This window comes from Microchirus variegatus, assembly GCF_963457635.1.
Source record: "Microchirus variegatus genome assembly, chromosome: 19".
In the NCBI taxonomy this organism is placed as follows: domain Eukaryota; kingdom Metazoa; phylum Chordata; class Actinopteri; order Pleuronectiformes; family Soleidae; genus Microchirus; species Microchirus variegatus.
In genome coordinates, this window is record NC_139820.1 from 15,159,614 (window position 1) to 15,182,875 (window position 23,262).

Below are 23,262 nucleotides of genomic sequence, written 5' to 3' on the forward strand. Positions count from 1 at the left end.
CCGCTCTCGCCGACAAGAAAGCTGAACAGTTTTCTGTTTATCATCAGTGTCGGCCAATGCCAGATCCACATAGAGAGCAAACTCGTCCCTCCAATTCTTCCACGTTTTTAAAAAAGTTGCTGGAGTCCAAACAGCAGCCTCACGCTAGCGGCCAAAGCTAACAGGTAACTCCCGCCCCGACCAGAGAAAACTTTCGTTTTTCAACTCAAGGCTGTTGGTTTAATTCCTGGCTCCACTTGACTACATGCCGATGTGTCCTTGGGCAAGTCACCTAAACCCACAGTGCTCCTGACGGCTGTGTCAGCAGCGTGTGAATGAGTCTGAGAGATGAGTGATAGAAAATGCACTGCACATAAATGTGCTGTATTAAAGTGAATGGGTGTAAATGGTAAAGCAGCTTATACCAGGGGTGGACTGGGACAAAAATTTGGCCCTGGACTTTTTGGTCCAGACCGGCCCACATACAATTCGCACGCAGATATTGTGCCAATTCGCCCCGTTGATGTACATACAAACACACAAGCTCTTAATGACACCACCATACTAAACAATATCCCTTTATATTCTATATTTTGGGAAATGTCATTGTGACGGCGACTCGTCACTAAGACACGCACACACCCGCTGATAGAGCACATAGCGACATACAAACACGCATCCACAGATTCCAACACACACCCGCTGATAGAGCGCACAGAGACACACACGCTGCTGCAGATACCACACACGCCTGCTGGATTGGGTTCAAAACTTACCTACTTTCATCCTCAGTTATGGTTGAACAGCATTTCAAACATTGTTTACGTCAGCGGCGCACTTATATGACGCCGTTGGCGGGACGCTTTGTGTGTTTGTGTTTTAAACCTGTCCTTTCCAGTACCTTGGGCATGCACTATGGTTGACTGCATGTCTGTTGGTGTTGAACATATTTTGCTGTTTGCAGGGCGAGTGTCACGATCTCACCTGCACCTTCTTCACAATTTTATTATTTAGTCTATTATGGTGTTTTGTGTACTGCTGCTGCTTGTCCTTCCTCCTTCTCACTCTGCAGGGGGCGTGGCTGACCTACATTCCCTCAGACGCCGGTGATTGACTACACCTGCGCGGCTCCGCCTCACCTGCTCCTGATCAGCAATCAGGAGGACTCTTAAGCGGAGCCGTTCCTCGTCACCGGTGTCAGATCGTTGTTCATTCTCAGTCGGTAAAAGTTATGCAGTTCTACTGTCGCTTAAACTTACCTTCTGTTGGATACTCACTCGTCTCTCCTTGCTCGTGGTCGCCACGTCTCCTGCACCTCCGAGAAGCGGCTGGAACGATTCCGCACTCCGAGCTATGTTTGTTAAGAACCTTAATGGGGAAATTGGGGATGAATTAGCTACTCGTAATGATTCTTTTGACCTCGACTCGCTTATTGCACTCTAATCTATCCAGCTTGATAACCGCATCCGGGAGAGACGTCGCAAAAGAATCGTCAGTTCACGTCGAGTAGCTAGCTCATCACCGATAACTCCTAACTGGTTACCGACTACCCCACACGCTCCTCCGTCTATCTCTCTACCTCTCTCTGATCCTCCCGAACCCATGCAGCTGGGTCGGACTCGGCTCACTTCCCGGCCTACCACGACCTCGGTGAGGTTTTCTCTAAGGAGCTGGCTCTCTCCCTTCCTCCTCACCGCCCGTACGACTGCGGGATCGATCTCCTCCCTGGTGCTACGCTTCCGTCCAGCCGAATGTACAATCTGTCCCAGACCGAACGCAGCAGCATGGAGGACTACATCAATCAGTCGTTGGCCGCCGGACTCATACGCCCGTCCTCTTCTCCAGTCGGTGCAGGGTTTTTCTCCGTCCAGAAAAAGATGGAACTCTGAGACCCTGCATCGACTACCGTGGACTAAATGACATCACTGTACACAACAAAAACGCCCTTCCCCTTATGGACGCTGCATTCAGCCCACTCTGCAAGGCAAAAGTCTTCACCAAGCTCGATCTCCGCAACGCCTACCATCTGGTTCGTATTCGGGAGGGTGATGAATGGAAGACGGCCTTCAACACTCCGATTGGTCACTTCGAGTATCTGGTGATGCCCTTCGGACTGACCAACGCCCCGGCTGTATTCCAACATCTGGTGAACGATGTGCTGCGGGACATGCTGGACAAATTCCTGTTTGTTTACCTCGACGATATCCTGATCTTCTCAGAGAATGAAGAGGAACATGTCCAGCATGTTCGAATTGTACTGCAGAGACTCATAGAGAACAAGCTATACGCCAAAGCAGGGAAATGTACGTTCCACGCCTCTTCTGTTCCCTTCCAGGAATTTATCGTGACTGGCCCACTCCCTCCACACAAAAGCAGCTACAGCGATTCCTGGGGTTCGCCAACTTTTACAGGCGATTCATCAGGAATTACAGTAAGGTGGCGGAACCCCTCACTCGACTGACTTCGCCACAACAAACTTTTTCTTGGTCCAGCGAAGCTGACACCGCTTTCAACCACCTCAAGGAACTGTTCACATCTGCTCCCATCCTCTCCCACCCTGATCCCTCCCTCCAGTTCATCGTGGAGGTGGACGCCTCTGATACGGGGGTTGGTGCGGCCCTATCTCAATGCTCTGCTTCGGACCAGAAACTACACCCCTGCGCCTTCTTCAGTCCCCGTCTATCCCCAGCTGAAGTTAACTATGACGTGGGAAATCAGGAGCTGCTGGCCGTCGTCATGGCACTACAGGAGTGGAGGCACTGGCTGGAGGGAGCGTCTCAACCATTTATAGTTTGGACTGATCATAAAAACCTGTCATATTTACGAAACGCTAAGAGACTGAATTCCAGACAGGCACGCTGGGCCCTCTTCCTGGGCCGCTTCTCTTTCACCCTCACCTTCCGACCTGGCTCTCGTAATGTGAAACCTGATGCCCTTTCAAGACAATTCTCACCTGATCCACCTTCCTCATCTTCCGAACCAATTGTGTCTCCCTCCTGCATCGTTGGGGCTGCATCCTGGCCTGTGGAGGAAGTGGTCCGACGGGCCCAGCAGGAGGAACCTGACCCGGGAAACGGTCCGCCTAACCGGCTCTTCGTGCCCAGCTCTGCACGTTCGGAGGTTCTGCAATGGGCTCATGGATCTAAACTTACCTGCCATCAAGGTAACGCTCGCACCCTCCGCTTCCTGTGACAACGGTTTTGGTGGCCCTCCATGCTGCAAGACTTCTACAGGCATCTCTCCCTTCATGGCCTCCCTCGGATACCAACCTCCCATCTTCGAGTTCCAGGAGGAGGAGATCGCCATTCCTTCCGTCCAGGCCAACCTGCGCCGTTGCCACGCTGTCTGGAGACAAGTACGGGCTTCCCTGGAACGATCTTCCCTTCAGAGCCAGAAGCAAGCCAACCGCCATCGTACTCCGGCTCCTGATTACCAACCCGGCCAGAAGGTCTTGCTATCCTCCAAGGACCTCCCCCTTCAGGTCAAATCGAGGAAGTTGGCTCCTCTGTATATCGGCCCATTCACCATCGACCGGATAATCAACCAGTCCTCGGTCCGACTCAATCTTCCCAGGTCCCTGAAGATTCATCCTACCTTCCACGTCTCCCTTCTGAAGCCCGTGGTAGAATCGGAACTGTATCTGTATGTCTGTGTATTCGCGCATCCATGTATATTTATGTGCGGAGGTTGTCACTTGGTGTGGTCGGGAATCCGTGGTGAAAACCGCGTCGCCGCCCCCCAGCCCCCTGGGAGAAGACCGGCAGTAACCCAGGCACCTGGAACGTCCACCGGCCCCCCTGGGCCTGGAGAGACCCGCAGGCGCCCGACCCAGGGCCAGCTGCAAGTCCACCCCGCACGAGACCAACCGACAGCCGACCCAACCACCCCCCAGCAGCCGCCAGCGCCCTGGAGCTCCACAGCCGACCCCAGCCCAGCCGGGAGGCGGGCAGGACACAGGTACCCGGGAGGTTTTTTACTCTCCGTCTCCATTTTCGGTTTTCATGTGCTGGTGTGTTGTTGTTTTTCTCTCTCTCTCATCATTTAAAGTGATCGGACGAGGGGGGTCTAGAACATGAGTGGGTGGGACTCCTGGGCCTCTGTAGCCTCTCATAGGACCATTGGTCCAGGTATTTTTTCAGACAGACAAGCTACTGGGCCAATCATCACCTCTGTGCTGTGTCTGCAGCTGAGCACTGTGGGCCGCAGAGCCGATGCATGTCTCTCTCACCGGGCTGAGAGAGTTACAGTAGTTATCATAGTAACCTCGTTAGAATAAACATGAGGACATTCTCCGAGCCGAGAACGAACAGTTTTAAGTGTGGTTTGTTAAATATTCGTTCTCTCCGCTCAATAGCGTTGCTTGTGAATGAACTGATACACAAACAGGATTTTGACTTGCTCTGCTTAACAGAAACATGGCTTCAAGTGAATGATTATGTATCTATAAACGAAGCAACGCCTCCTTCCCACACCAATGTCCATACCCCTAGAGGAAATGGCAGAGGTGGAGGGGTCGCAGCTATATCTGACTGTATACTTTCGCTCATCTCTCGACCCACGGGTACTTATGAATCATTTGAGCACCTTACTCTAAGTCTGTTAGACTCAAGTATTAAACAGAATAACAGACTCCAGCTTATCGTTGTATACCGACCACCGAACTCCTACTCCGACTTTTTAAGTGATTTTGCAGATTTTTTATCTGATTTAGTTCTCTGTTCAGATAAAATCATCATAGTAGGTGATTTTAATATTCATGTGGACGTAGCCAATAATAGTCTTGGCTCGTCTTTTAAAGCTTTGCTTGAATCAATTGGCTTCAAGCAGCAGGTTAACAAACCAACACATCGTTATGGACACACACTTGACCTTATCTTGACGTATGGTATTGACATACGTAACTTGGTAGTATTTGATGAGAATCCTTTGATATCGGACCATTGTCTGATCTCATTTGAGGTTGTACTTACTAATGTTACTGATCCTAAACAGCAGCATTATTACAGTCGCTGTTTATCCGACAGTTCAGTTGAAAAATTCACTGAACAGCTCTCGTCTGCCCTCCAGCCATGTTTTATCACAGAGGATGACTATAGAAACATCACTCCCACGGAACTTAATGGAATAGTGGATAACACAAATTTAACCTTGCAAACAGTTCTAAACACTGTTGCTCCTCTTAAGAGAAAGGTTATCACCCGGGACAAGTCTGCCCCATGGTACACAGCCCAAACTCGAGCGTTAAAGCTCAGTACACGGAAGTTAGAAAGAACGTGGCGTTCCACACATAATGACAGTCACTATGTCTTGTGGAAGAACAGTTTTGATATATATAAAAAAGCTCTTAGACATGCAAGAACTTCTTATTACTCAGAGTTAATAGAGAAAAATAAGAGCAACCCCAGGTTCCTTTTCAGCACTGTAGCCAGGCTGACGGAGAGCCATGATACAACGAATCCATCGATCCCTCGATCGCTGAGTAGTAATGACTTTATAACATTTTTTAACGATAAGATAGAAACGATCAGAGATAGAATTACCAACCAGTTTAGTACAGCGAGCCTAGACTTAATTGCGGCTCCAGCTTTACATGTATTGAATCATTTTATTCCTATAAGCCTCCGGGAGCTGACCTCACTGGTCTCCTCCTCTAAACTAACTACATGTCAGTTGGACCCTATACCAGCTAGACTCCTTAGAGAGGCTCTACCACAAGTTGGTAATATTTTACTAGATCAAATAAATATGTCTTTACTGAGCGGCTGTGTCCCAAAGGCCTTTAAGATGGCAGTAATTAAGCCATTACTTAAAAAGCCTTCTCTCGACAGCAGCATTCTGAGTAACTATAGACCGATCTCAAACCTTCCTTTTATTTCAAAGATTTTAGAAAAACCTGCAGCCACACAGTTGTGTGATCACCTGTGTAGCAATAATGTATTTGAAAAGTTCCAGTCTGGGTTTAGAACCCACCACAGTACAGAGACTGCACTACTTAGAGTAAAAGATGATATTCTTATGGCCTCTGAAAAAGGACTGGCTTCTATACTGGTTCTGTTGGATCTCAGTGCAGCATTTGATACTATAGATCATGAGATCCTGCTACATAGACTAGAACAAGACGTTGGGATTAGAGGATCAGCACTTGTCTGGTTCAAGTCCTATTTATCAGACAGATTTCAGTTTGTTAGTGTAAATGAGGAATCCTCCATATTCACTAAGGTTAACTACGGAGTTCCTCAGGGTTCTGTGCTTGGACCTATTCTTTTTACCCTGTACATGCTGCCATTAGGAAACATTATCAGGAAACACAACATAGATTTTCATTGTTATGCAGATGACACTCAGCTATATGTATCTGCACGACCGGACGACCCAAACCCATCTATTAAACTCTAGGATTGTCTCATAGACATACAGACGTGGATGACTCGTAATTTTCTGATGCTTAACACAGAAAAAACTGAGGTCATGGTCCTTGGGCCAAAAGATATAAGAGCAGCACTTGGAGCTCTAAACCAAGGCAGTAACACTCCAGTCCCTTGCACTACAGTAAGGAACCTAGGAGTCCTGTTTGACCAGGATTTATCGCTGGATGAACATATTAAGCATATATGTAGAACAGCCTTCTTCCACCTTCGCAACATCAAGACAATTAGAAATATTATATCAAGACAAGACTCTGAGAAACTTATCCACGCCTTTATAACCTCTAGGCTGGATTACTGTAACTCCTTACTGTCTGGATGTCCTAGTAAGTCCCTGAGAAGCCTTCAACTGGTCCAGAACGCAGCAGCACGGATACTGACTCGAACCAGACGACGTGACCATATAACTCCTGTCCTGGCTTCTCTTCACTGGCTCCCAGTGAAAAGTAGAATCGATTTTAAAATACTTCTACTTACATACAAGGCCCTGAACAATCAGGCACCTTCTTACATTTGTGACTTAATCACTTTATATCAGCCGAATAGACCGATGCGCTCCTTGAACTCAGGTCTACTGGTTATTCCTAAAATAACTAGAAGTAGAATCTGTGGTAGAACATTTAGCTACCAGGCTCCTCTCCTGTGGAACCAACTTCCGCTTTCAGTCAGACAGTCTGACTCGGTCTCTGCCTTTAAGGTGAGACTGAAAACCTACCTTTTTAACATAGCCTATAGTCGAAGCTAGATCAGGTAGTCCTGATTAGAATAGTCTATCTTATGCTGCCATAGGCTTAGACTGCTGGGGGAATTTCCCATCATGCACTTAGAATGAGCACACAGACTTTGCACGAGCCGCACATTCTCTACCCCGTCCTCGATTTTTCATCCCTCACCACTTACCCGATGTACCCCCATGAGATGTAGCACATAAATCTACATATAGCACATCTCTAACTGATTTTAATCTCTTACAGTTCTGCTGACACCAGTGAACGACATGAGGTCAGGACAGGAAAGAGGACTCCGTCATCCTCAAGTCTCTGACCACAACAGTCTTCACTACAGGCTGTGATAAACCCAGTGATCCAGATGATCCTGGCATTTAAAGACTTTTTTTTTTCACTTTTTATTCTTGTCATTGTGTATTGTATGTTTTGGGTAACATCTACTGCACGTCTGTCCGTCCAGGGAGTGGATCCCTCACCTGTGGTTCTCCCTAAGGTTTCTACCCTTTTTCCCTTTTACAAGGGTTTTTTTTTTTCCCTGGTAGTTTTTCCTTACCCTGGTCGAAGGTCTAAGGACAGAGGATGTTACCAACCCTGTGAAGTCCCGTGAGACAAACTATGTTTTGTAAACTGTGGGCTATATAAATAAAGATTGATTGATTGATTGATTGATTGATTGATTGATTGATTATCAAGGCAAGGTGGGGCATGGCAAAAAAAGTTAAATACATTTTAAAAAATGGCCGTCACCGGGAAAAAGTCCCGGTACTCCCGATGGCCCCTGGCTCGGTTATATTCACTGACTTCTTGCCACATTTGTGTCTTGGATGAAACGGCACAATAACATGACACCACATAAAATGGACTTGTGCGTGAAGTTTAAACAGGGTCTCTGCAGGTTTCAACAAGTCAAATTTAAGACTTTTTAAGACTTTTTTAAGACCATAATGAATACAATTTAAGACCCATTTCAAATCCATACTGGCAAAAAAATACAAAAGACATTTAGGAAAATTGGGCTTTCTCCACTGCTATGCTAAGCTGAAACACACTGCAGCGCGTGCACAGCACACTAGCTAGTGGTGCTTGATAAATTCTCCCCGGGCAGCACAGGTGGCCTACTTTAGTTCCGTGTTGTAGTTTTGTTATCGCATCTTCAAAAATAGAAACATTTCCAAGCGAGACTGAAGTTTATGCATGTTTTAAATAAAAGTCACTTTAATAGATTTTTAAGACCTTTCAAAATTGTATTTTAGACCTTTTATGAGATTTTAGGAGAATTTAAGACATTTTAAGGCCTTAAATTCAAATGATTGGATTTAAGACTTTTTAAGACCCTGCAGATACCCTGTTTAAATCATTGTTGAAAATGTTTTTAGTTATTTTAATATGGATTAAATATTTAAATAAACAGATGTTGTTTTCATAATTTTGTGTTTAATAGTTTTTACTACTGCTGACAGTCATGCTGGTATAGATAATGTGAGAACCCACAAACTGACCACACTTGGCCTACACCACACCTTCTCTGACTGGCAGAGCCCAGTCTGTAAGGATCAGTAACAGGACTTCAGCCACCCCACAGGGCTGTGTCCTACTGTGAACCACAAACTGTTAGATGGGATGTGGTTAGCAGAGGTGGAAAGTACCAAATACATTTACTCAAGTTACTGTATTGAATACTTTTTTTGTGTATTTTGTATTTTTTAAGTACAATTTAAAATCAGGTTTTTGTATTTTATTTGAGTACGTATTGACTCAAGTATTGTACTTAGTTACTTTATAAATCCTGTCCGTTACTGAGTAAAAATAAAAATTCAGCACAGACCTACAGGGGAAAAATATACACCAGAACCAGACGAATGATGGTGTGATTATCACCAGCACTGGTGCCTGACGTAACATCCTGTGTCGCGTCGGGCGCGTAAGCTCCAAAATAGTTTTGGAAATCTGACCCCTTGTCATATTTCTACTATCCTTACCCTGGATTTCCACTGGACGCATTACAGCCGCGGCACATCAGCGGCGCGGTCGCCGTTGCAAATCACTTCCATTCTAATCAATGAGAGCATTTCCACTGACCGCGTAAATTCCAACAGAGCAGATCGCACCAGACAGTTAGTGCGACACAGACTCAAAGTAAAACATTTCCAGCCCCCCTTTCAAAATAAAACACAATAATATGCAGGTCATATAGCCTGTCACAACTTCACATCAACATTACGTCGTGACCGGTGCTGCCAGGTCAACAGTCAATAATCAGAGCATCTCTGAGAGTCATAATGTATGATGAGAGACTGATTGTTGAAGTGGAGAAACATAAAATCATTCATGACACCAGATCAACAGTTCTTCCACGTCGGAGAATGAAAAGAAGCTGTGTTGTTGTTGTTTCGAGATTATCGTGTGATCTTCCATGAATAGCGCTGGCTCACAAGGCTCCGCGCCACTGCTGTAACGCGCCCGGTGAGGATTGACGCTGGGCAGAGGTCGAAGCAGAACCGCGTTGCTGACGTTCTGTCGCTGTAAGGCGTCCAGTGGAAATCCGGGGTCATACCCCACGCAAAGTAACTAAGTAACTTTTACTTAGTACAAGTACATTTGAAATGAGCTACTTTTTACTTCTACTTGAGTTCATTTTCAGATGACTACTTTTACTTCTACTTGAGTAATATTTCATCAAAGTATTGGTACTTTTACATGAGTACAATATTTTAGTACTTTTTCCACCTCTGGTGGTTAGCACTTAGCAGTCAGACATTAACTTTTTTCAAAGTTAGTATTGCCTTTGGTGCACACACACACACACACACACACACACACACACACACACACACACACACACACACACACACACACACACACACACACACAGACAGACAGGTCTGATGATATTCATTCAAAGAACTTATCTGAATATCAACTGTAATAGTAAGTGTTATTTGTGAGCAGTAGCAGCTGATGCTCTTATTGTGTTTCTGCTGAAAATCACTGTGATGATGAAGCTGCTGCCTTCATCAGTATGCGGTGACGCCTGCCTTGTGATCACTCGTGTTTCTGAGTAAAAAGAACAGAAAGTGAAAGTTAGAAACAGAGTCAGTCAGTGGTTGAACCTGCGTCTCATCAGCAGAGACATGTTCGGCATGATGATCTGGTTGATCTACAGTAGACTCGGTCCTGTGATCGCGTGGATTTGGCGCATCAGCAGAACTTTCCTCGTCACGCCACTGTTGAGTCCTGTCGTCAGGTCCGTGCGCTTGGCTTTAGGCTGGAGACTCGACCCCGGAAGCCGAGGTGAGCCTGGAATAAACGGAGGCGGTGAAGCGGGGACAGTTGGTGATCCAGAACATGGAACGTACCTCGAACAAGGTCCACAGGAGGAAGAGGAGGAAGAGGAGGAGCGCGTGGACACAACGGATGAGTTTTATTGTGGTTACGATTCGACCTGGGAGTCAGAAAGACGTGAGGAGGAGGAGGAGGAGGAGAAGGAGAGAGGAGTGATGAAGAGGAGCAGCCTGCGGTCAGCAGCTGCGTTTGTGAGTGAACACCGACACCGTTCTGTTTATCAACTATGTTTAAACAAGTACTGAGCTGTATGACCAATACCGCGGTGTTTTTCAAATTATGAACGGTTTCACGACACACTACGGTTTTTTAATGAGGGAGAAGTGCAGTTTAAGGTGTGTGTGTGTGTGTGTGTGTGTGTGTGTGGGAGTGGTCAAGCAAGTGAGAGGTAGTCTACTGTACTTGGAAACCCTGATCTAAACATGGTCTACTGTTCTGTCCACTTACAGTCTGAGCAAGGGTTCAAGTTCAGAAGATTTGAAAATGCTGCGAAAGACATGTGGAACTACAGACACGACTACTGTGTAAGTTACAAGCACATGACACACGCACACGCACACACAACACAATATTCCATCATGATATTGCACTTTCATTGTATACAGTGACATTAAAGGCATCATATCCATACAAAGCACATCTGTAAAAACCTCAGTTGCTGTAATCATCAAGACAAGTCCACGTTTTTCTTCAATATTAACTCACAGTTGCAGACCAGACAGCATCGCTGGAACAAGAACATGCTCCCTGTGAGTTCACCTCACACTTCTGACTCTTTTGTCTTGTTTAAGACTACAAAACGATCGATGTTGTTCGCTTGTATTGATTTCCTGTCTCTTCTGATGAGCAGGATGAAAAGCCAAATTTAGGGTTCTACCTTGGACAGAGGCCTTCTTCGCCAGATGGTAGGTCCTGTCGTTTGCAGTCCATGGGTCAGTGGGTTTATCAGGAAAGGATTTGTTTGTCAGACAGTCAGTGTAAAGAGTATGACACACAGTATATTTCATTCAAATGAATTTACTTTTGAATTGACATTTTTGCATTTCCGTGTGTGAGGTGTCTACATATATGATTTCCACAATAACTGGAAAGGAAACTACGACATGCTGGAGCATGTGCACACTTTCATTCAGTGGTAAGTTACTTTTTATGTCAAATTCTGCCCTGGGATGAAGCAAATTAAGCTGTAAAAGTAGAATCTGTCATAGAGTCGTGTGCAGCTGGTAGACTTCATTGACATTGTGTGAACTTAAAAATGGTTGTTGTGTTTATATAATAAACACTTTTTCCAATTTTACAGACACCATCTTTTTCTTCAAAACAACTTTATTTGGGCATGAATATGGTTTTAATAAATAAAATAAAAATGTGTGTTAGAAACAAATTGTGGACTGTAGCTTAAATAACATTTCTCTGTTGAAAGGTTGTTCCCTCTGCCCGAGGCAGGCATGAACCACGAGGCCTTGCCACTGACAAAAGAAGAAATTAAGGTCAACTCATCAAAGCTTAAGTTAATATTACAAATGTCCCTCATATACAGAGAGAATCTGACACAAGTTTGAACTTCCATGCAGGATTTCCGTGACAGTGACACTGCAAAGGAAAACCTGCTTCAGTCCTACAAGCTCATGCTAGACTTCTATGGCATCGAGTTGTGTGATGAAAACACTGGAGAAATCCAGAGAGCATTAAACTGGGAAGACAGATTCTACAACCTGAACAAGTGAACTTTTCTCTGCTAACACTAAAACAATGAATGAATGTAACTAATGCCTAGAAGTAGTCCTTCATTGCTCTCCTTTACTTTCTCATTGACAGACACTCTCATAACAACCTGCGCATCACCCGCATACTGAAGTGCCTAGGTATCCTGGGGTTTCCACATTTCCAAGCTCCCCTGGTCCACTTATTGCTGAAGGAGACACTAATCCATGGAGTACTTCCGAATGTCAAAGATGGTGTCCTCAACTACTTTGTGTTTGCTGTCCGTGACAAGAAGCAACGCAGGAACCTCATCAAGTTTGCATATTTGAACTACGAGTCTAAAGATGAGTTTGTGTGGTGCCCAAGGAGAATCCAGACAAAGTGGCTGAAGCCGTCTGCGTCTAAACCAAGGAAGAGAATGGACGCTCTCACAACCAGTCATGAGCTTGTGTCCGAGTTGAGTCTGAGCTTAGACACCAGAGATAAAGCAAATGAAGCTGTAAAAGTAGAATCTGTCTGAACATCTGGTAAAGATGATGAAAACCTGATGAGTGATGACTGCATTCAGTCATAAACCTCATCATTTAGTCACATCACATGACTCCTTTCAAAACAGATGCATTTATATCAACTGCTTATGACATGCTGTTCTAATGATATTAATATGACAATATTAACATATTTAACTAAATTCTCCCCATAAAATGACTTACTTAAAATTACTTTAAGGTAGTGAGAAGTGAGAAAATTATGCAGACTCCTGATTTCCCACTTTAGCCCACCTATGGGCATTCACAATGATACTTATAGTGAGTGGTTATGTCATTCCTTAAATTGTGGACACTGTCATTATGATAAAACTGTTCATTAAGTAAAATATTTATTTGTGTGAGAGAATCTTCTATGTGGTGCTATTTGGGGGGGGGGGGGGCACTGTTTTGCTTTTCAAATACAAATACATTTGATAAAAGAAGTTCATATAACAGTTACTGGTGGTTTGTGTTATGTCAAAAGTATGTGTTTACTTTTGTATTCAATTGTGGGACTCAAGTTATATTTTATATTTTTAAATTCTGGTTCTTTTGTTGTGCATTATTTTCAAATTGACACAAACACATATATATATATATATACACACATGTATATATACACACGTTACTGTATATAATTGTGCCATGGTGTGGTGGAAGTGTTTTTTTTCTATGATTGATAAAATTGTCTGATAACCGTCTTTTGTGGTCATAGAGTTCTTATTCATGCATTTATTCTGTTCAGTTTTATTTTTTCACATTAATTGAACACCTAATTGTCAACTAGTACAGTTCTTTTTTCCCAACAATATAAAAAAGACAAGAACTTAAATAATTTAGAAAATCAATAATTTAAGTCAAAGGCTCCGATATATGTTGGTATTAATTTATCTTAAGTGTAATTCCTTATCGCCCAGTTATTGAAAAATGTAACCAGTGTGAAATGCAAGGATGTCTTACACGACTTTGGACAGAATCCATATTTTACACAGTACAACAACATGGTAAATGTCAAACTGGTTTAATTATTTGAGTTGGAACAAACTCAGGACATTCAATAACATCAATTGGGGTTTATTCTACAATAACTAATGCCTTTTAGCTCAAAGCTGCCCAGCATGTAAACACAACAGTGGTGCCCTTCCTTTCACATTGTCCATCTCAGATATATAGAAAGATATGGCTTTTTATCTTTTTTTCTACTTAGAAAAGTGTGATTAAAAACATCATTATGTACACAAATACATTATATTCATATTTACATAATGCAGATGGTGTGTTAATCTGATGTATTATATATAAAAAAATGTTTTGAGGCAAAGATAGTTTTATGTAAAAGGACTCAGTGACTCATGTTCTACACAACTTTGATTTTTGTTTTGTTCCTTAAACATAATGAACTCAAACATGGGGGACAGAGATAATACAAACATGGTCAAACTTTATAGTAAAACGTGAGGAAATAAAACTGAAATGATTTGTGGGAGATTGAAGAGTATATGAACATAATTAGGAAACATTTTTGTAATTGTCAGTTTTATCACTCTCCTTGGCTGCTTCACGTTTGCTGTCCTTTCTCTCTTCTCTCTTTTCCCGACTTCTGCTTCTTTCCCGACGCTCTCGGTCTCTATCCCTCTCTCTGTCTTTGTTCCGGTCTCTATCCCTCTCTCTGTCTTTGTCCCGATCTCTATCCCTCTCTCTGTCTTTGTCCCGGTCTCTATCCCTCTCTCTGTCTTTGTCCCGGTCTCTATCCCTCTCTCGGTCTTTGTCCCTCTCTCGGTCTTTGTCCCGGTCTCTATCCCTCTCTCGGTCTTTATCCCTCTCTCGGTCTTTGTCTCGGTCTTTGTCTCGGTCTTTGTCTCGGTCTTTGTCCCGGTCTTTGTCCCGGTCTTTGTCCCGGTCTTTGTCCCGGTCTTTATCCCTCTCTCTCTCCTTGTCCCGGTCTCTATCCCTCTCTCTCTCCTTGTCACGGTCTCTATCCCTCTCTCTCTCCTTGTCACGGTCTCTATCCCTACCCCGATCTTTCCCATTGTCACGGTCCCGGTCCCTTGAGCGTTCCCTACTTTTGGATCTGTCCCGCTTCCTGTCTCGCTCCCGATCACGACGTTCACGGTCTCGGTCAGACTCGCGCTCACGTTCTCGGTCAGGCTCACGGTCTCGGTCAGACTCGCGCTCACGGTCTCGGTCAGGCTCGCGCTCACGGTCTCGGTCAGGCTCACGGTCTCGGTCAGACTCACGCTCACGTTCTCTGTCAGGCTCACGGTCAGGCTCATGCTCTCGGTCACGATCACGTCCTTTGTCACGGTCACGTGCTTTGTCACGATCACGTTCTTTGTCACGGTCACGTTCTTTGTCACGGTCACGCTCTCTGTCACGGTCTCTGTCGCGATCACGGTCTTGCTCACGATCACGCTCTCTGTCACGGTTTTTCACTCTTTCACGGTTGAAGTCCCTTCTGTCAGACTCTCGGAGGGTCCTGGCCCTATCTCTCTCGTGGTCTCTCCTCTTGTCTGTCTCTTGATCCCTAAGTCGCTCTCCCTCCATCTCCCTATGTCTGTCGCCTTCCCTCCCTCTGCTGCGGTCTCTTTCAAGGCTTCGCTCATGATTCGGGTCCCTTTCTTTGCCTCTGTCCCACTCTCGCTCTCGGCTCCACCTCGTTCCCTGCCCTCTGTCCCACGATGGCCTGCCAGCATAGGGCACCTCCCGCTCTCCTCTCCTGCGATCCTCAGAGAGCTCCCTCTGTCTCTCATTGGAGGGTTGTGATGGACCCATAGCTTCCCTGTGGCCTCCATCAAAGCGACTAATGTGATCTCCACTACGGGTTTCTAACTCTTCTTGAGTTGAGCTGCTTCTCCTCCTCATTTCAGGAGAGTGGAGACGCCAGTGGTCGTCCCTGTGTAGGTCTGGACTGTGGGCTCCTATGCGACTTGGAAGGCCTATGGAAATATCTGGAGGGGTTGGCAGTAGTGGCCCGCTGTGGCGAACGGGTCTGGGCTCATCGGAATGCCTATCAAAGCGGTAGTGCTCTGATCCTCCAAAAGGCTGAGATGAATGGGGTCTACTCTCCTGAGGCAGAGGAACTCTGTGGTCATCAAAAGATCCATGGTGTGGTGGTGAGGAGAGTTGTCTGGAGCTCCCATACTGGTTATGCTGATTGAAATGTTGTCCGCTCATTTCCCCACTGGGAGGTGGACCTCTTCTATCTTCATATTGGCTTGATGGAGGTCCTCGGTATGGTGGACCTTGTGGAAGGGCCTGATTGTCTTTAAAAATACGGTGAGGATTTGGATTCTGGTCCATATTTAGCTTGTAGGAGTTGGGAGTGTCTGTGTTGTACTGCTCTGCAGGACCTCGAGGTTGGTCTGTCATTGGAGGTTGGGTCTTGAAGTCACTGTACTGAGATGGCAGAGCTACTCTCGGAAAGTGGGACGGAGGAGGAAGCCTGTTATCAAAGTGTCCAGGGGGTGGAACTGTGAAAGGTGGAAGGGGGGGACCTCTGCTTGCAGGGAAATTAAAAGGTGGTGGTGGACCTGTGAATCTTGGTGGGGGTAAGGTGCTCTGTCTATCAAAAGTAGGGGGTGGGGGGAGTCCAGGAGGGGGACCTTGTTGTCCAATGTGTTGACGGGGAATGGAGGGATCAAATATTTGAGGAGGGCCTCTTTGGGCCACAGGAGGGAATGGTGGTAGTGGTGGTCCTCTGGGGGGCAGGGTATTCTGAAGGGGTGGTCCAGGAGGAGGCTGCTGCTGCAGAGGTTGGGCGCCTCGCCACTGGTTCTGATAGGGAGGATATGAAGTTGGTGGAGGACCATATTGCTGACTTCCGTCACCTTGCATTGGAGGAGCACGTGCAGAAGGAGGAACGTGGATGGGTGGTGGGGGCCCCTGCATAGGAGGGAGCCCCGACATTGGTGGAAGACCTTCAATGGGTGGTGGCATAGATATACGTGGAGGTCTCATTATCAAGTTTTGTCCTTGCATTGGATGGGATGTGGAAAAGGTGGATGGAAGGGGAATGTCAGCTGGAGGTCTATACTCGATGTCGAAGCTAGAAGATGAAATGCGATGTGGTATGTGATGAGGCTGAGACTCAACTATTGTGCTCTGAGTGAGTACTGGGATTGCTGAAGTTTTTGTGTTGGTAGTTTCAGTCTCTTTATAAAAGCTTGTGAGTGGTGTGTCTCTGCTCTTCTCCTCATGATCAGAGTCATCAGAAGCTGCTTTTAAAATGCTGGCAGCATTTGGCCAAACACTGTACTTGTCAAACTCCTTTTCTGTCTCATCTTCCTCACTTTTTTCTTCTTTCTCATTCATGTAGTTGACCTCCATATCAGGTCCCACCTCCTCGCCTAATAAAGGAATAGACACCATGTCTGACTCCATGAAGGGTAGACTTTCATCTTTGACCTCCTCTTGAGGCTGTGTTGTCTCTTCAGCTCGAGATGAGTCTGGGAGGTCAGGAACATCAGGCAGCTGTGGCTCTGAAGGAGGAGCAGAACCTTTCAACAGAGCAGGCATCTCTTCTTTGTCCTCAGGTTCATCAGTTGGGTTCAAGCCGGTGGATGTCTGGTGAGGATCCCTACTCTGGCGAGGATCTCTCCTTTGGTTGATCAAGGGAGAAACTGTTGAAGACTTTACTAGTGCCTCCACCTGTTTGCCGAGTTGCAGTAGTTGACTATTGGCAAGAAGAGATTTGGTAGGTGGGGGTATTAGTGCGTCTGGCAGTGCCTGTGAAGAACCAGGTGTCTCTATGGATAAAACATGTTGATCTACCTGGTTCTGGAGTGTCTGACGCCCAATCTGTTTGAGGCTCTCCAGGATTTTTTGTGGATCAGGTTTACATTCGGAAGCAGGTTTGGCTTGACTTGGGACAAGAGGTTGTACGTCATCAAAAATGGAATCATCCTCTGGGTCATATGCCACATCATCTGCTTCACTTGTAGCTACCTCAGGCTGCTTGAGAACTTCGGCTTTACTTAGAAAATCAATAGACCTCTTGGGGACATTGTAACCTCGACTGGGATCATACTCTTCTTCTGGGTCATATGGTCGGTCATCTTCATCCTCCTCCTCCTCCTCAGGTGTTTCTTTAGAAGTCTGTGCATACTGCTTGACAATAGGGTCTAGCATTGTGGCTGGTGGAATGGAGAGTCCCCCACCCTGATCAGATGGAGAGTTAGAAGCATCTGAGTTGTGTGTTTTCTTCCTAAAAAGAGTGTTGAGGATGGTCTGAAGAGGATTAGCCACTGGTGCAGAGGATGAAACAGAGCCAGATGAAGGTGGGGAGTCCCTGCCAGTGGTAGCGGGGATAGGTGGAGATTTAACAGCAGACAAGAGGGACTTGACCAAAGAGGGTGTCACAATGCCACTTGAAGCTTCCAAGGAAGTGGATCTAGGTGATCCTGGAGGAGTTGTGCTCATAGGGATTTCCAAACTCAGCCGTGCGTTTCTTTCTGCTCTGACTGAGAGAGGGGGCTTTGGAAGACCAGTGTCTTCCGCTTCTTTGGTTTGAGCCTTGAAACGTTTTTCCTCCGTTTCTAATGAAGTACCAGTGCGCTTTCTGTCCTTCTGGCAGATCAATAGCCCCAAGAGGAGGTTGGGCCGAGCTGGTTCAAGTCCTGCAAGAAGTAAAATATAAAATATATTATTTTTATTTTTTCAAATAAAACTACAAAAAGGAAACATCTTTGTGAATATGAGAGTAGTAATTAGTAAGTAAAAAATTTTTTTTAGGTAAGTGAGCTAGGAAGAAGTAATATGTAGATGCTGTCCATATAACCTTAATACAAGTTTCAAGATGGGAACAAATGCTATACTATAATATTATTCAGCATTTTATAATAACAGCAGCAACATCATATGAAATGATTGGCAACCTTTTCATTATTCACTGCTGCGTACATAACAAGTCTTATATCTTTTCTATAACATATGATATTTTACAGGTCTTAAGACACTCAGATGCAGCTACTTGTGACACAAACTTTCTTTATTAGAAATATGCGATAAAAACACAGAGCACAGCAGCTGTGATATGCACAGATGTTTTCCAGGGGATGCTCCCTAACCATAACCCCACTTGTCCTAACCATGTTGTGTTCTTTAAAATCCTTGGAGTCTGGCCGACGCTGTGTATGTACCTTTTATTGTCTCCCTATCTATACACCGACTATGCAAGAACTCCGCCATACATATCAATCATTGATACAACTGCCTGGCGCCAACTAATCAGTCCTCGATCAACAGATCACTTCTGCAATATACACTCAACAAAAATATAAACGCATGAAGAAAAACTTAAAAATAACAGTACAACTTCATCAATAAAGTAGCTTTAATTTGTGAGCATTAGGATCAATTTCCAAACAAAAGTCCTGGAGTAATGGCAGGAAGAACACAATGGGGGTCGATGATCCAAGTTCACAAACTTCAAACTAGCCTCATTCAGAGCGGTACACTGGCGATGCATGGACATCACCAGGTTGTCGATCGTGGCCTCGGGGATGTTGTCCCATTCCTCCTGCAGAGCCACTTGAAGTTGGCGGACGTTCTGGGGAACTGGAACCCGCTGGCGGACACGCCTATCCAGAACATCCCAAAGGTGTTCGATAGGTGACGTGTCTGGTGAACACGGCATCATTCAGTTGTGTTGCCACAGCTGTAACGCTCAACCCAGCACTCAGCATGTCAATGGCACACTCCCTCATGATTTGTGACAAACGTCCACATTTTGGTGTGCCCTTTTATTGAGCAGACCATAAGGAGTGTCTGTGTACTGGTCATGCATATTGACCACTACTCTGCCATGCTGCATGACTCTCATGAGTTGAAATACTCAATCTGAGATTGTAAATGAGCAAATGTCATGACATTCTATTTTTGTTCACCATTTCAAGTTTGTGCGTTTATATTTTTGTTGAGTATACTACAACCCCTACAGGACAAACCCATAAATCAAACAAGCTCTCATCTTTCAACTTGAGTCGAAACAAAAACGTAGAGAAAAAATCCTCACCACAAACAAAATTAAAATGTACATAAAAGAAGATGACATACAGAGAATTATTTGCGTTTCCCTAGAACTGCTTACCTGGACCATCAAACGGCAGAAGTTTGGAGGGTAAAGGGTCCTTTGAGCCCAGTGGGATAAGATAGAGGTCTTTGATGCGGCGGTTGTTTTTGGCCACCACACCAAAACGTTTCCTGCTGCTGAAATAAGAGAAAAGAGACACGTACGCCACCTCTTCTTCCTCTGTAGCTGGGTGGAAACGAATCAGACACAGCTCCTATTTAGAAAAAGCAAAAGAAAATCTGAGTTTAAGTGATGCAGGCGTTTTGAAAAAATTAAGGTGAACACCCTTCTAACATAGTATTTTCAAACCTTTGAGAGTGAACTTTTCAACTTCCCGACATAGTCCCACACTGTATTTGGGGATATTCGTCCTTCTATGAGAATGGTGTCTGGCAGATCCTGCACAATGTTGACAAAACAATGAATACAGCGTTCTGCTTTCATTGACAATTCTAACTTTGTCTCCTTTAATAAGCAAAAAATAAATTACCTCCTTCAGGTGTTCAAAGGATCCGGAGACCAGGTAAGCCTTGGTGACAAACTTAGCCACCGAATGCATGTTGATAAAACCTTTCCAAATTCTTTCTTGACCATGGAGGAAAATGGCCGTCTCACCCTCAGGAGGAGGCTCGGATGTACTGTCAAAACAAAAACAACAAAAACGTATCTTCAAGGGGAGAAGATTGAGTCTCATGCATCATTTATACAAACAAATTTGCTTGCTTAAGATGGGTCGTGGGAGATTTTTGGGGGCCCCAAAACACATGTATATATCTATATATCTAGAGGTGGAAAAAGTACTAAAATATTGTACTCAATTAAAAGTACCAATACATTGATGAAATATTACTCAAGTAGAAGTAAAAGTAAGTCATCTGAAAATGTACTCAAGTAGAAGTAAAAAGTAGTTCATTTGAAATGTACTTTAAGTAAAAGTTACTTAGTTACTTAGTTACTTTGCGTGGGGTGTGAGGGTAGTAGAAATATGACGAGGTCAGGAGCTCACGCGCCTGGCGCCACACAGGATGTTACGTCTGTGCCTTTTCTCCAACCTTCATACAACCTTTGGAGAACATTCTCTAAAGGTTCCCAGAATGTTCCCCTAAAGTTCCTTTTTCCCTGCTGGTGATAATCACATCATCATTCGTCTGGTTCTGGTGTATATTTTCCCCCTGTAGGTCTTCATTGTGCTTAATTTTTATTTTTATTCAGTAACGGATAGGATTTATAAAGTAACTAAGTACAATACTTGAGTCAATACGTACTCAAATAAAATACAAAATCCTGATTTTAAATTGTTCTTAAAAAATACAAAATACACAAAAAAAGTATTCAATACAGCAACTTGAGTAAATGTATTTAGTTACTTTCCACCATATCTATTGATTTATATATACATATATGTATATATATTGTATCACACTATATTGCCACCACAAAAATGTTAAACACCTTGTTTTGGATGATTTTAAGACAGCCGTTGATGATGGTGAGGCTGGGGGCATGGGCAGTGGTGCCTTAGGAACAATCTCCACTGGAACAGTAACAGGAGCAGGGAAAGCTTCAGTTATGGTGTTGGTGGGCTTTTCAGCAGTGTAGGTAACAGTCACACTGGAACTGTGCCTGGCCATGCGTGGGTCTCTGCGGGTGATGCTGACGGAGGAGACAGTGGGGACGACAGGGTTCTGATTTGAAGGGACCATTATGCTTAGGTCCTCCTGGTGAAGCTGCTGCTGCACTTCAGGGACATCCATGATCGACTCGTATGATGAAGGGAGCGAGTGTGGATAGGCTAAGGGTTCTTGTTGCTGGTAGACTATGGAGTCCTTTGGTTGGACCACAGGAGAGGCATTGTCCAACCTGGGTGTATCTTGTGTTGAAGGTCTAGTTTCAGGCCTCTTGGTCAGTTTGGCTTTCTTAGTTGCTGGCTCATCTTCTGTCCTCTGACCTGGAGGCAAGAATGAAAGAAACAAAATAAACTAGACCACTCAGAGAGCTCAGACCTCCACAGAAGCTTTGTCACCTGCATTTAACTACTGGCATATAGAAGACCTTCTGGATCTGGATCAAACTTGACCTGCTTATAATTATTACCATCATACAACAACTGATCTGTGAACATGTCACTGAGATACACACATCTGAATTTGTTAAATGGGACTGAACCATGTTACATTTAAATTGTGATTGATTTGTCAAAAACTGTAGACAAGAAGTTGCTAACAGGAATACAAAGTTATAGTTAAACCCACACTGATGAAAACACAGCTTCCTTATTATTTGTTGTGAAACAAATGTCTGTCATTTACCTGTGCATATTTTACAGTTGAGATCGAAGAGATGAGCCCTGTGTTGTGAGGTGGTGTCTTTGAGCATGCTACTGAAAATGTCTGGCATGTTGTTGGCACCATCTACAGCAGATGACTGAGCTGAACCTAAGGGAGTGCAGCCAGATTCGTCTTGGTCCTGAGAACACAGAAAAAAAAGAAAGAGAAAAGAAATATGTAATTACCTGGGACAGGTGTTAGTCAGTTTACATTTACACATGGATGCGGTTTGGAAATACATTTAAGATTAGAATAAGAGGAGAAAAGTAGCTCCTTCAACACATCATTTGATAAAACATCTAAAGAACCAACAAAACACACAGCAACAGTACACTAAATATGAAGTATAATTCATTTAAATCTAATTCAAGTCTTTCTGTTCCTATACTTCTGCTCACCTACAAATGTGGTGTTCCATTACAAACCAGGCTATGTTCTAAACTGTTTCACATATCTGGATGTAAATATCTGGAAATAAAAGTAAATTACCAGTCTCTTGTCTTTTACTTATGTGTTCCACAGTATTTTCAGGGTAGATAAAAGATTGCTTAGTCACAAGTAATAAAGAAACATGAAGCATCAGAAAGAAACTGAAGAACAAGGTGGTTGGGCAACACAACCCACCACTGTTATCTTAGCACTTCTGTCTTTACTTAAGCCACTTTCAGACATGCACTAAGGTTAGCACAATCTCCGGAGATTGTCCAAAGGAGCTGTATGTGTGAACACTCATTTCCCAAAGAGATACTTCTGAGATTCTCCTGCCAGCAAGTTTAGGAGAGAACACATCAGGAACAACTCCAGAGAACGAGTCTCCTGCCTCTTACATCTAGCTTTTTGTTGTGAACACGTTGTCTGACAATGTGGGATATGTGGACGTCAAACTCTTGGTGTCTGAAGATGGCTTTAGTCAATTTCCAGTTTGTGCACCAAGTCATCATTGCCAGTGAAAGGTATTAAAAGCAAGTAAAGTTAACAGCATGTCACCACTTACTGCAGCAGAAGCCATGCGAGATGAAGTGGTGACATCAATACATACATCTGCATCTGACGTAGGTGGAGCGTCCTCAGAATCTATGCTGTGAGAGCTGGAGTCATGTCTGTTTCCCGGTTTGGACTGTCCTGAATGGACCCTGGTACTGGGAGACTGGGCCTACA

The 23,262-nt window shown here is 44.5% G+C and overlaps 1 protein-coding gene across 1 annotated transcript in view; it reads right to left on the reverse strand.

The window, feature by feature from the left end:
* Positions 1 to 13,783: 13,783 nt before the first annotated feature.
* Positions 13,784 to 23,262, reverse strand: part of dido1 (death inducer-obliterator 1) — a 31,406-nt gene continuing 21,927 nt past the window's right edge. Inside the window, exons 11-17 of the mRNA XM_083906123.1 lie at positions 23,144 to 23,257; positions 22,087 to 22,243; positions 21,230 to 21,725; positions 20,268 to 20,415; positions 20,087 to 20,176; positions 19,796 to 19,991; positions 13,784 to 18,323 (exon numbers count right to left, since the gene is read on the reverse strand). Coding sequence (XP_083762249.1) covers positions 14,218 to 18,323; positions 19,796 to 19,991; positions 20,087 to 20,176; positions 20,268 to 20,415; positions 21,230 to 21,725; positions 22,087 to 22,243; positions 23,144 to 23,257 — 5,307 coding nt within the window. The 3' untranslated portion in view covers positions 13,784 to 14,217. The remainder of the gene's footprint in view (positions 18,324 to 19,795; positions 19,992 to 20,086; positions 20,177 to 20,267; positions 20,416 to 21,229; positions 21,726 to 22,086; positions 22,244 to 23,143; positions 23,258 to 23,262) is intronic.